General features: G+C 44.5%; 1 protein-coding gene across 1 annotated transcript; it reads right to left on the reverse strand.

Annotated features, from left to right (window-relative positions):
* Positions 1–345: 345 nt before the first annotated feature.
* LOC122164769 (protein mono-ADP-ribosyltransferase PARP14-like) lies at positions 346–9,678 on the reverse strand. The gene is made up of 11 exons (XM_042827022.1): positions 9,492–9,678; positions 9,263–9,400; positions 8,883–9,026; positions 8,314–8,601; positions 6,399–6,635; positions 3,712–5,963; positions 2,860–3,096; positions 2,370–2,591; positions 1,778–1,841; positions 845–994; positions 346–437 (listed from the first exon to the last, which is right to left on the reverse strand). Exons 1-11 carry the CDS (start codon positions 9,676–9,678, stop codon positions 346–348), a joined length of 4,011 nt encoding a protein of 1,336 aa, XP_042682956.1.
* Positions 9,679–14,685: the final 5,007 nt, after the last annotated feature.

A 14,685-nucleotide genomic window follows, 5' to 3' on the forward strand; every position in this document is an offset into this window, starting at 1 on the left:
GAAGTTGCAGGCACAGAGTTACTCCCAATGAAACATAGCTTCTCTATTAAGAGTTCCTCTAACATCACCCCCAACTCACACCTGCCTTCTCTGTGGACTTGCCTACATCACTTAAAAGCTTTACTGGAATTAGAGGATGCAATCATAGGGAGATCTTGTCCTTTACAAAGGTTTAGATGCTCTCTTTTGACTTGAAAATACCTCTTCCCTTCCTTGCTAGATGTTTTACATATATCACATTAACTGATTAAAGATAGGTGATGTAACACAGTGCATAAGACAGATTGGTGTACAGCAGGCACTGAGAAAGAATTCCAACCAACTCCCCGTCATGCAAGCGAGCCTTCAGAAAGGGCAGAAAAGTTGCACCGTACCTAGTTCAGCACATTCATTTTCAACCTCTTTCCCAGCACCTTCCAAAATTGCTTTAGAGACACCTTAAATGAGAAGAAGAATACGATTCCACAGTTAGTACTGTTAATTCCTGCCTAAGGCAGAATCAGAATACTCCATACTCTCTCTCATTTTTGGAAAAAGCACACATTATAATTAGATAGTATTGTTTAAATTTCAGGCTTATGCTTTTCAAGTAAAAAAAAAAGACATCTTGATAAACCTAAAAAGTTTCACTGAGGTAAAAACCACAATAAGGTTCATCTTTTTTACTCTACAAGATGTTCTGTGAAAAGATTCTATTGAAAAACTCAAGTTATTAATTTCACTTTTCTGCAAGTCTTAAAACACATTATCCAGTAGCTCAGAATAACAAGAAAGCTTCCCACTCACCTTGTCTAGTCCTCCCAACCACAAGCACTATATCCACACATAATACCAACTGAAATACCTGTTTTGAGGTTGAAAGATTTGTTTGATATGTTTACAATGACATCTCCAGTTTCCTTGGTAATATCACCAGCGGCCACCTGGAACTTGATGGAGCCAATTGTCATTTCATATACATCCTGTGCTGGGTTTAAAACGGGACCAAAGAAAGCTGCAGGACAGAAATACAGACACTGAGCAGAGGAGCATTCATGGGTACAGTGCCTGCAGAGACCACAGTTCATCTCTGGACTCCACCTGTGAGAACACTGCCCACATCAGTAACTGAAAATCATTCCTTCTCATGGGATTCTCAGACCAACATTCACTTTCTCCCATCATCGCTATTTACGCTGAAATAGTAGCAAAAAAATCAAACTTGTTTTACCACATTCCTGCTATAGAAATCTCACTCCTTTGCTCCTGTCTCAAAGGGAGTTTTTGGGCAGGTTCTCTAACACATGACAGCAACTTTTAGTCTATGCATTATTTCTGAAAACTTGATTGAGTTTTCAACAAATACTCATTTTCTACGCTCTGCAGCCCCATTAGACTGGACAGCACTGAAGACATTTCAGGTTGGTTTCCCTGTTGATCTGACTGTAGCTTTGAGAGCATTCCAAAGAGGCCCCGTTAAGACACATAACCAGGAACTGACTAGTTCTTCCCAGAAGAAAAGGGAAGACTGCAGCAGGAAAAGAAAAGAACCTCACTTGTGCCTTCTGCTATCCTTACTGTGTGGACACTACATCCAGATAATGAATCACAAGAATGTTTTTTCCTTAGCATCGCCAGCACTGTTTCAGACATTATGCTCATCCTGAAAATACTACATACTGCCTTTACAACACGCACTTGGACTTTGGGAATAGCATGTTCATCACTTATCTAAGTATCTATCATGAATACGCCACCTGGAAAATTTAAAAGTTAATAATAATAATAACAAACTTACCTGTGCCTTCGCTAGCCTCATCTACATCATTGCCACACCGTCTCTCAAATTCATTTGAAAATGCCTAGAAAAGGAAACTACAGTCAACCCTCGCACTAACAAGGAGTGACTGTGAGTAAAAGCAGAGAAACCTGTTCTAATGTGACACTGAAAAAAAGTGGGATGCAGAATACTGATTTGTTTTCCACTGGAGAATTTTACCAGCATGCAATCCTAACATCATTATTCTTCTTAGACTTGATCTAAACCCGTGGAAAGTATTCCTTTCCCAAGAGTGAAGACATCTATGCAGAAGTTGCAGCAGGTCTGTCTGCAGGTGAGCCCTACGTATTGAAGAATCAAGCAAGTTCATAAGATAAAAAGAGTAATTACACTTTCATCTGCATTATTACCAGGAATAGAAAAGGACAGGAAGCAAGCAGGGCTGTACAGGACAAGCTACGTGCAAAAGAGATTGTCAGCAAACTGCTCTATGCTTTATATGACAACAAGCAGCCTGCAGATTCTCCGGAGAACAACACATGGCCACATACCACGAGATAGGTCCAAACAGAATAGCATGTAATTGAGAGAGAAAAGCATGGGAACTCACCTGAAGATTATTTACATCTTTTGGATGCAACAGAAAGTGAACTTCCCGAAGAGAATTGGTTTTCTTTTTATTACTGAACTCATACACCGTGTCAAACAGCAATTTAGCAACAACAAAACCTGGGAAACCTAAGATCCCTGTTCCAATCGCTGGGAAAGTAATGGACTTCAAAGATAGTTCCTCAGCAGATTGCAGGCATTTTGTGACGATCCGGCCCAAGATCTGTAAAGCACAATTATTTTTTCCATTACTGAAAGTTAGTTTTTCTGGAATGTGCAATTTAGCTAAAAGGGAAAGTACTGTCTCTTAGCATGGAATTATGCACATCAGAAAGAACATGATAGACAACAAGGTGTGAGCAATACAGTTAAATAAATAGCCCAAACTCACTCATATCCCAGGATAGCCTCTCTCATTTCAAAGAAGTTGCATTAAATTTTCTATAAAGCCCATTCAAATTAAGAGTTTAAGTAAATAAAAACTCTTGTACCTTCACTGCAGATTCACTTCCCTCTGACCAACTAGGTGCGACAGCATGAAACACATAACTGCAACTCAGACTGTAACCTTTTGTTGTGAACACAGATCCTTCACCATGTGATTTTCCCAGGCCTTCGTCATGTAGGTCTGCCTGAAGCCTTGGTCCTGCCTTGCTTAGCAAGGCTTTAGCAAGTTGTCCTTTCTCAAGCTGTAGATCTCCACCAACACTGATGACAACACCATCTGTCTGAAAAACACACAAGCAATAACTCCAGCTTTAAGTAAAGATTTTAAAGGTTTGCATCAATTCATGAAGTAGATTTACTTGCTGATTTGCAAGTAAAGTTCTAGGGCAGCAATTGGAGTTAACAAGGCTTTGGAACAAAATAGAGAAGACATATGCTTAGCTCTGGCACCATGAGCCTGCTTGAAGCAGTATAGAAGCTGCGTTAACAGAGGAATACATTTCAACGTGACAGAACAAAAAGTTATAATTCTGCATTCCCCATTCCCCCGGTCAGTACTCTACAGGCACAGGGTGAGCCGGGCAGCTTTGGGCTGAGGACTCAGCAATACAGGCATGGATCAGCTGTGCTGCTATGGGACACGGTGGGTCCAAGAGCAGTCAAGCTGCCCTCCTGTGGCAGGACACTCCTTAAGTGGCACTGGGCGCCTGCTTTAGTCTCTGCACAAGCACCGTATTTTGGCTGCATTCTTGCAATCAGGACATCCAGATGATGGACACAGGGATTCTGTTTGCTGTACTTTCTTTTTAAAGTTTTGTTTCGTTTTTTCCCCTTTACATATTTAAAAAAAATGTGCTTCACATCAGCCCGGACAAACAGCCACTCAAAACACTTACTGTGACATCTTCAATGCTTCCTTTTTTCAGCATGATGTCAAGGCCTTCCTCAGTTGTTACCAATGCAAAGTTCATGCCACTTTGAGAAGCTGTCCTTTTGCTAGGCTGACGAACAATGTCGGTCTGAGTGTTAAGAGATTGCACGGGGTCGTTAAGAGGTACATCATCTGAAAACACTTCTTTCAGTGCCTTGATGAAAGCCTGAACGTTATCCTCTATGATATCCACAAGATGAATCTCCTTCAAGTTGCTTTTCCCGTTGAATTCTTCCAGGGTTTTCTTGATGGCTGACACAATTGCATTTACACACTTGTGCAGCGGGAAGCCAAAAATCCCTCCGCTTACAGAAGGGAAAGCTATGGAGCGATGATTATACGTTTCAGCCAGCTGCAGGCTCATTTTAATGGTCTTTTTTAACAAGTGCATACACTTTCCTGCATCCTGCTCCTTCCACCGGGGCCCAACAGCATGGATGACCTGTTTGCAGGGGAGCTTCCCCGCTCCTGTGATCACCGCACACCCGGCCTGCAGACGCCCGTTCTTCCTCACCACTTCATCACACTCAGCCTGCAGCTCTGGGCCAGCTGCTTGGAGCAGTGCCCAAGCAAGGCCACCAATGTGTTTCAAGTCTTCATTTGAAGCGTTCACCACAACATCAACGTGATGAGTGCACAAGTTGGCTTTATAAACCTCTATTAGAACTCCCTGCACTGTCATCTGTGTATAGCGCTTGCCTACATTAGTGTGTGCTTTTTGTTCTTCCAGATACTCTTCTGGCTGCTCTTCCAGTCTGATTAGACAGTTACACTCATGTTTCACACTGGCAGCAAAAAAACGTTCTCTTTCTTTGAAATACGACCTGGCTCCTGGCTCATTAATTACCACACGCTTGTAATGCAGCCCGGACAGCATTTGCTCAATCAGGGTAGTTCCTTTCAGCACCTCTCTTCTCGGTCCGCTCAAGGATATAACTTTACTGAAGTCAATTTTCACACCTTTATTCTTTAAGTCATCCAAGACAGAGGCCCTCTCTTTCTCGATGTACATTAGGACTACGGTTGGCTTTCCTCCGATGACTTTTTGTACTTGCGTGTTCTCATCTACAAAGTTAAAAAGCTCTTCAAAGGCTTTCGCTACTGCTTGAGAAAAACCAGCAACAATGATCTCACCCTCTTTCTGAGTGACTGTTACGGCTGCATTACAGCAGTTCTCCTCAGTGAGCGCTGTCCATTCCTCCTTCTGGAGGATGGACTCATCTTCTAAAGTAATGCTTTTGTAGTCCAGTTCCTTCTTTAGCTCTTCTTCTGCTTTTAGGAGAGTTTCGTCATCATTTCCTTTCAGAAGGACAGCATCTGGGCCAAGCTCATAAAAGGCACTGATGTGTTTTGACAAAAACAGGCTCTGTGACAGGGTTTCGTTATCAATACGCTGTAAAAACTGGAAAACAAAAGGGTGGAGAGTAACGTTTTTTTTTGCCATTTTTTGCATATTAACCAATATCTCCCCTTTCACTTTATAAACTTCCTCACGCAGTCCATATAGGTTAATTATCTTCTGCAAATGATCGTAAGTTAGCTGCAGAGTTGGGAATTCCACGCGAATCCTTTCTTCAAGACCGATGTTCTGCAAAATTGCAAAATCCCCTGGACTCAGAATCACTATTTCTTCAGTTGTTTGCTTTTCTCTTTCAATTTCTCTGGTGACTTTTTCTATCTGCGATTTCAGTTCTCGGACAACATTCTTCAGAATGTCTTTGTGGCCTATTACAACGAGTAAATCCTTCGAAAGATGTGAGATCATCAAAAGTTCATTGTGGTTAATGCTGGTTCTAATGACTTCCCACACCTCTGCGCTTACTTTAAGCTTCTCTACTTTGTACTTCGATATGCTGTATGAAAATGTTGTGGAAGCCACCGCATTCCATGTCCTGATCAACTGAGCCACTGATCTCTTCCTCTCAGACAAAGCAGCTGAAGGATGCAGAATAACTTTTGGCTCTGCACAGTTGCCTTTAGGCCATTCTATCTCACAATGACAATTTGCCATCTCAGAACATATCGCTTCGATGAGGCTATTTTTTCTCCGTAAGAACTGCCAGATATAGGGGTCCAGCGGCACTGCAACTGGATCTGGTTTCTTTATTTGTGGCCCTTCTTTTCCATACAGAGCTGTTCCCAGCGAGACATAGTAAGGATAGACAGATATCGGTCTTTTGCTGAGCGAGTGCTGCTTTGACAAGACATTGTTTACATCTAAAACAAACAAAACATTATTATTGCCAACATGTAAACCCAAAGATCTTTAAAAATATTTGCTTACTATAATGTTCACATGCAAGAAGAGTTTTACGTGAATCCTCCTCCCTTTTCAGACAGCAGTAACTCCAAATTACTGAAGAGTTACTAGTTTCAAATGCCAAAAGCTAAATTAGGAAGAGGCAGCTACGAACTAACACTGCCTACCTCCAAGATAAAATATGTACAGCACAGCACTGCCTCTGTCCCCATCTGTTGTACTCTACTCAAACTGCCTAACTCAGTTGCCTGGGCTACTACTCCGTTTTATCAAGTCACAGCTTCTTTATGCTAGTCCATCAGAGCAAAGCAGCCATCTCTTCAGAAAACTCACACTTGGGTCTTTAAGTGAAAGGACCACAAAGAAATAAGGGCTGAGCACCTCCGCATTACCTTGATGGTTCTTGAACGTAATGATAGCTGCACCTTCATCACACAGTTGAAGAACGTCCACCACTTGTGCACCTCCATTCTTCTTGTTCTCAAAGTAGATGGATATATAGTCACTGGGTGTGTTAGGTGGTATATTTTCAGCTCTAATACAGTTTGTTAACTCGAGGAGACGTGCACTTAAGTTCTGCTTCTTTGCTCTTTCGCTTCGATTTAACTTCTTAACAATGTCTGCTGTAGCTAGAAAGAGAAATAAAGGAAAAACCAACCAAGATTGAACCAGCAGCTCATTCTCTGCTATGATATAATTGGGCTGTCACTGCATTACAAGCCATTTGTCAACACAGCGGTGCCCATACAGCTACATCTTGCCACACATCCAGTGTGAATAGATAATAGTTTCTGTTATCTATCATTCACCAAATGGTTGGTCACAATTACTGAGGCACATCTACCACAGCCAAAAGCTCTCTCAGACTTTGTTCAGTAGCACTTGATCTCTTCAACCCCAAAAGAAAGTGAAATTCAAATTCATTAATACACAGTCAGAAGGAAGTTGGGTTTAAATATTGGTTCTTTCAGTTTTATGATAAATTCGTTCTATGCTTTTGCTATTTCCCACCCTGTTATCATCATGCTAAAAACCAGGCTAGCCACTTCTAGGTCGGTCAGGCAAACACGTATCTAAGTGTTTTAAAGGATCCACATATTTTCTCAAGTCTACACCAAAAATTTGGGAATGGGCCAGGAAAACAGGCAAATCCTTTCTATCTTCTACAACAGAAAACTCTATGAGCTTTTCAAAGATGAAAAGCTTATTTGGTTAGTTATGCCACTGACTAATTCTTTGACAACTTCAAGATTTCAGAGCAACTCCATTCCTACGTGTTACTAGTACTACAGCCATTCCCACAAAATTGATGGAGACTCACATATCACTTCTTTTCATCACATCCTGCCTTCTAGAGACATTCTGTCTTTCCTGCACAGAAAAATGTTTTCTTTCTTTCCAACCTGACCTCTCCTCAACCCAAATCACTGTGTTCTTCTAAGGGCTCAAGCAGAGCATCAGTCACAGATGCAATCAGTTTCCTGCTGTCAATTTAATCAGTTTCTTCTGAAAACTCCACATCATCATCAGCCATGGTGCTGGCTTACAGCTTTTCTGAGTCTCACTGTACCACTTACTGAAGCCCATATATATAACAATACCCATAAGTCTTGGCAGGAACAAGAACACCCCTCAGTTTCTCTCTGGTGAGAAGCAGAGGCAGACAAATCCCTCTCTCACCTGGATGATGCCTGCATCATGATCACCAATAAAGCAGAAAAAGAAAACAAATCCACAATAACAAATCACCATGAGCATGCAGTTGCTCCACAACTAGTTGGTGTTGCAGCATCAGGTGAGTATGTGGTTTAATTCCACAGCAGGCATCTGGGGAACAGCTTTAAGATGCTACTGCTTCCCTAATTCTCTCCATACCTCCAACCAATTTTTAGTACAGTAGGTTCTGCAGGCCTGATGTGGTGTTTACAAGGTTCTGTCCTAACCAGTTCAGTTTTCTCTTAAATCCATGCAAACTTATTACACACAACACACTTTGGCAAGTAGAACCTTTATCACTGATCTGTTCTATGACCCACCGTATCCTCTAATGGCTTGTATACAGCTGACTTTCAGCCCCACCCATATTCTATTCATTATTTTCACTGGCCTTTATACCTTACAGATAAAAGACCTCATTGATTGCATCCCTTGAAATGAGGGCTGGGTCTATAAGAGTCTATATGAGACTTTTCCTTAAGCCCATGAGAGGAGACATTGTTTGCTTCCCACTCGGACTCCCTCCTACGAACACAAAAGCAGCAAGGCAAGAAAAACTCATAATTACTCATAATCCAGATTCCTCCTTACCAGCATTTCCAGTAAAAGCAACAACAGCAGCCCGCAGTTCAGGAATCATTTCCACAGTGAAGTCACCATCTTCCTCTGACAAGTCACTGATGTTCTCCACCAGCATGGTTAACATGAAACTGCTTATGGTTTCCCGTACGTTTTCAAGCACAATTAAGGGGGAAGGAAGGGATGCTTCAGAGCTTTCCATTTGCCACGGTTCTGGGGCAGCCTCCATCTGACCAGGCTCCACAACCAGCTCGGTTTTCTCAGCTGATGGATGCTCCCACTGCGAGGCTTCTTGGGCACCTAGCTCCGTGCAGAAACAAACAAGAAAAATGCCATTTTCCCCTTCTTCCCACCCTGGGCAGGAAACTTTGACATATTTTCCTCATATGGAAGAAGAAACACAAATGAGGCAAAATTGCATCAAAAGTTTGCATCAGGATGAAAACAACTCTGTGATCTACGCAGCTCAGCCTCCCCTAAAGAACAAACCAAGGTGGGACAGAGTCTTTACGCTGCCCCACGGAGGAGGTGCTGCTGGCGGCAGCCGGGAAGGTCCTTGTACGGGTATCCTTAACACTCACCGTGCCCCTCCGGAGGCGCTTCCTGAGGCGGTGGGCGCTGCGGCGACAGCCCCGATCCTGCGGCCGCGGCGGCATCGTGCTCAGCGAGGGTGGGCACAGACGGCACGGGCTCGTCAGCTGCAGATAACAGCGCACTCTCAGCCGCTGCGTAAGTGACGAAGACAAAGCTCAGTGCGCGTACTCCAGAGCTAGCGCGGCGTGAAATTCGCTTCTTTTCACGCAAAGTCACACGCTGAAATATTTTGCCTTTTTTTCCAACCACGCGGCTGTAGGAGCGCCCTCTGAGCTCGCGGAGCCCCGGCAGGAAGGAGGGGGGCGGCGGGCGAGAGGCGTCCGTCACGCAGCACCGAGCTCCGAAGGACCCCCGCCCCGCCGCTTACCTGGCGTCTCGGGCTCAGCGGGCGGCTGCTGCGGGGAACGGGCGCCCTCCTGCGGCGGCGCGGTGACGAGCAGCGACAGCTTCCCGCGGGGTCCCCATTCGAGTTCGTGCGCCGGCCGGTCCAGCACCCGCCGCATCACTGCGGACACAGCACGCACCCGTCAGTGGGGGGCTGCCCCCACACGGCCGGCACCGCTGTGGCCACAGCCCCCCCTTCCATCCTGGCTCACCGTCGGGTTGGGCGAAGCAGACGAGCAGCTGCCCGGGTCCCACCCGCAGCTCGCACTCGCCGCCGCCCGAGCGCTTCGGGCTCTGGAAGTAGAGCAGCAGCTTCTTGCGCAGCGCGGCCGGCGGCTCCGCGGTGCCCCAATCCCCGCGCACCAGCAGCGGGAAGGAGCCCGGCCGCGGCCCCGCCATGGCTGCGCTGCCCCTCCGCCGCACCGCTTTCGCTTTCGTTTCTCCGCCGGGGAGAGCGGAACCGCCCTGCTCCGCCCATCCCGCGGGTTACATCCCCACATCCAGGAAAATTTTGGTATTTTGGATCTCATTTTTGGTAGACAACGCCAGCGTCGTCTATCAGCGGAGTTTCCCTACACTTTACTCCCAGAACCATCGGAGCAAATAGGGAGCCCTGCTAATGGATACTGGCATTCAGCACTGTGGTTAGTACAGCTAGAACCACTGTCACACATCATATTTACAATCACAATCCAGATCTCCAACAAGCGATTATATAAAGGACAATATCACAAACTAAAGAAAGGTAATCTCGATTCCCATCATTCAGGGGCAAAGTGTGTTCATCTGCGTGTAAGCCTCAGCAGCACAGGATGTTCCACTTGCCTCTGTGGGCTAGGTGCCTTCTTTACCCTTGTGTAAGGAATCCACAATTCCACCCCGGCCATTTGCATAGCTCTGTGTGTTGTCCAAACCTGCAGTCAGAAGATAGAACCCTTCCTAATGACACCTTTGCCCTTACAGTAAGACAGGGGGTCTCAGGTGCATTTTCAAACTCTGATCATTCCTCTTTACCTAACCATTAAACTGCGGTCCATAGGGAATATTGCAGATCCCATACAGTACTCCAAGAAGGTCACTCCCTCGTGTTTCTCCTGCCAGGCCTCCAACTCTTTTGCTAATTGGTTCTCACAAACAGTGGGGCTATTTCTAAACCCTCGATCCCCACCAATTCTCACAGAGTCCTCAAGTTAAACTGCAGGGTGAGGCTCAGGACCCTGCTCAGGATCCTGGGTGCCCTGCCTTAGCAGTGCCTGCTCTGGGCACTCCATTTTCCAGTATCCAAACACACACATTGAGGACCTGGCTTCTTCATCCCAGGTCCAGGCTGCCTCCTAAAACACTGATCCCTTCTCGCCTTCTGTGACCTGTGCTCTGTGCTCTGGCCCCACTAGCAACTTCCTTTCTCCTTCCTTTCCTTAGCCTTCTCCACCTTCTTTCTGCTGTGACACACCTTCCAGGCAGCTTCTAGCAGTTGATTTAGGATAGTCCTCCCCCTCCATTTAATGTAATTTTCACTTAATATGACCAATAAAAATTCATGCCAATTGCATAGCTCCCCTCTCTGCCTCTGGATCCAAATCGGTATGTTTTCTAGCTATGGCTATCAATCCATCAAAAAAGGCAGAGGGGTTCTGTCTTTCCCTTGTACTGCTTGGTGTAACGTCTGCACGTTCAGCACTGCCCAGACGCTCAGCTTTTGGGGTAGTGCATTTCAGCCTGCTGGAGGCGCAGTTCCTCCCCCTCCCCGCACGATGGCGCTTTTCCTCGAGCCGTCCTCGGCCTCTCGGCTGCGGTCACCTCCCCTCCATTTCCCAGAAGTTACTCTGGATGGACTCAGCAACAATTCCAACCCTTCGCCGGGTGCCCGTCTAATACACGTTTCCCCAACGCTACCTGCAAAACAGCGTTTCCTCAGAGCCCTCGGCTGCTCCTTCTCCCACACTGCTGCTGAAGGGTCTCTTGAAAGTAACCCACAGTCCTTGAGAGCCTTCATGTGATTTCTTAATTCAAAGAATAAATCCACGTGGGGGACCTCGTCCCATTTCCCTCCCTTTCTACAGAATAGCATCAACTGCAACACTGTGTTATCATTAATCAACCCATGAGTGGGCCGTTTTTCCTCATCTTCAAGCCTATACACCGTCCACCAATGATTACAACACTCAATTTTCTACATGTAAGCAGACCTCCTCCAAACTTTTACCAGAGGTTTAAAAGGCATCCCGGAGGAGAACATTTGGGGCTCTGTTCCATATCCAACTGCTCCATTTCTGAATGGTCTTCACCCAGTTTGGTGGGCTTAACACAGCCCAACAGACATTAATACATCAGAAGCAACAAGCACAGCACAAACACCCGTTGTTGTTCTAACATGCATGCAACAGACTGGATGATCTTAGAGATCTTTTCCAACCTTAATGATTCTGTGATTCTATAAAGGCTTGGCAACTTCCTCTGAGAGAACTCTTCCTCCTCTGCTGGCTCTCAGCCACAGACAGAATGGTCCAAATCACTTTGTTTGCTAGGAAGCTCCTAAATAATATATATGTATAACAAAATGCCTCTAAAAGAGGAGGGATATATTCTACTGAAGAAAGCAACAGTCAGCAGGTGGTAATTTTATTTATTACACACAATGGCCTATACAAATAGTTAGATTCATTAAAAACTACGGCTACTCAGGTAAAACCTGTCTTCCACCAGCACAGAGGCAACTGGCAGCCTACTCAAACAGCAACAATAATGGCATTATATTTTTATTACAGAATTTAAACTGAAAGTTTAAACAACAACAAGTTTTAAACTTGTTGGAAGCAATGGGAAGAACAGTGTTGTTACACGCAAAGCTGACTTAAAAGCGATGTTTAAGCCTAAATACAATAAGAGGCACAGAGTCAGAAGCTCATTACCAGAGCTGGCCATAAGCACTGTCACTTTCCTTTTGTTGCAAGGAGGCTCTCCGAGCATTCAGCATTTTTTGGACACAGTTAACAACACAGCAGCAAACAAAAAGTCTATCACACACCATTCTCAGTGCCACACCACTAATGCCATTTCTACCCTGGAAAGAAAAAGCAGCAAAAGATGATGGCCATGTACAGCTGATACTGCATCACACACATAAAAATCCTCCAGCACGTAGGCTGAAGGCTTGTGGGAAAAACTGCAGATCAGATTCACTGGTAAAATGAGAAGACGACACACAACCTGCTGTCTGATGAGTGCAAGGACAGATGCTGGACTCACAGGTCCCGAATCCTGTAAGGGAGGAAGTACATATAGGGAAGCACTGTTCACAGAAGCAAGTCGTACAAAGGGAACAAACACAGTTTGACCAGAAAAGATTACTTTCTTAGCTCACAGGGAAATACAAGTAACTTAAGTATAGCAGTTGAACAGACCAACTTCTCTCTTTGTAGTGCCAGAACAGTAAAAGAACTGCTGCATGTTGAGTTATCACACTTCAGAGTTGACAGCTGGTACATTTCCTTACTCAATTCCTCTTGCTTTCAGTTCTGATCGAACCCTCTTCAGATAATCAGGGTCAGGGTAACCAAAACTAGAAGAAGAAAAGAATAATTTGGGATACCTGTACAGTGAGGCACTTGGCAGTTCTACAAAACTTGCTCATCAGAATGTCTTAAAATAATTCACAAGTTTTATGCATGTGCTTCTCACTATAGAGAAGACAGACTCCATGTTACAAGTGAGATAAATGGTACAGAAAGAGTAAAGCTAAAAGCTTACTAAAAACAAAACAGTTGCTGAATTTGGCTGCCCAAGCTGACCCTAGGAGCCTCATTTTCTATGCTGCCAGCTGTCTCACTAGCAAATGACTGGGCATTTGGGTATGCACTTTTCTTAAGAACAGGTTTTAACAGAAGGGGTCTCTGTGTGAGACTTCAAAAGGCAAACATAATGGCACCTCTGCTTTTCAGATGGCTCATCAACAAACCTGTGTATGAAGCAGGTGATAAGAAAGAAGAGAGCAATGAGCAGAGTGGGGGATAAAACACAACTTATTGTTCTTTAATGATCCTCACCCAGGAGGGAGAATGTAACTCCAAGCACAAACCTTTAGATCTTGCAGGAAGACATCTGACTCTGAGAGGCTGTAACAACCCTGAAGAGACTGTTCCAAGCCTCCCTCTCATCTCCAGGCTGGAGCCTGAGATGTGAAAGCGACATATTTATGCTCTCAGTACTAAAACATGCCCAGTTTTGACACGCAGGTTTGCGCGTTACTACAAAATGAACCAATATTTTACCAAAGTGTTCACTGTTGTGCACAAAAAAAGCACCAGATCATACACTGTCAATATTTCTCTCCATGGAAATGGTTAAGACAGAAAGACTTAAAGGCAGAAAGTAACCATCAAGGAATGGTTCTTTCTGAGACATGCTTGAGAGACATAGGACTGTTACATCTATTTTCCTTCCAGAGATAATCTGTTCCTGTGCTTTCTCACCACCGCCAGGTTCAACAGATAGCTGTGCTCCAGTGCCTGTTTTTATAAGCAACAGAATTAAACTAAACCAGAAGCACATCATGGTTTTATGATTTTTTGTTATCAGTATTCCATACTGTAACATCACGTAGAGCACTGGGAGTTAAAGAGTTAATGCTCCAGTTGCATCGACTGTTGGTATTTCTGGGCACTTGGTTCTCAAAAGAGAAGAACTACATCTCCCAGAAGACTTTCACCGTTCCTTTTTCCATTTAGAGGGAAAGGTAAAACCGCTCACAAGTCACAGGACGTCTCTTACTGCTCTTCTCTGCAGTGTGTGCTCCCTTAGCCATCTTGCCTTCAGCATTATGGTAAGGCCTTCGGTTTTGGACACTCTCATTTTCTTTGATTTATTAACCTCAATTCCAATTACATTGTATTACTGTGTTATCTTGCATACTGCTACCATATTCAGTCAATTAGTTTTTTCCCTTAGCTCGTTGCCACTGTTCTGTTTTCAGGCCCATCTTCATACCTTTTGCCTTTCTTCCCTTTCCCCTTCTCCTGAGGCGTGGGTCTGTGGGTGCCCCACCCCAATTAGTCACAGAAGCGAGCTGTAAATCATTGACAAAGCATTATAAAGGCTATGAAAATGGTTCAAGTCTGGATCCACAGTACTTCCACAATCACTGCGTAAGTAATAATCCACAACTGATAAGATTTGCTAGTGGCTTGCAGGGCCATTGGCAATCTGAAAGGTATAGTGTATAAAATATACAGGGAAGCCTTCCTGCTACCACTGACAAGTTCTATAATAACTGAACAAGAAGACTACTTACTTCACAGGTCCACCATACATGGAGGTTTTGTGGTGAATATCATTCCATGTGATAACATCTTCTGCACCAGTAGTACGTGAATTCCCCACTGTGAAAATCAGTTTTTGGTTAAAGGC

Source organism: Centrocercus urophasianus, unplaced genomic scaffold (assembly GCF_019232065.1).
Source record: "Centrocercus urophasianus isolate 14NV4802_14NV808 unplaced genomic scaffold, USGS_Curo_1.0 seq_28, whole genome shotgun sequence".
Classification (NCBI taxonomy): domain Eukaryota; kingdom Metazoa; phylum Chordata; class Aves; order Galliformes; family Phasianidae; genus Centrocercus; species Centrocercus urophasianus.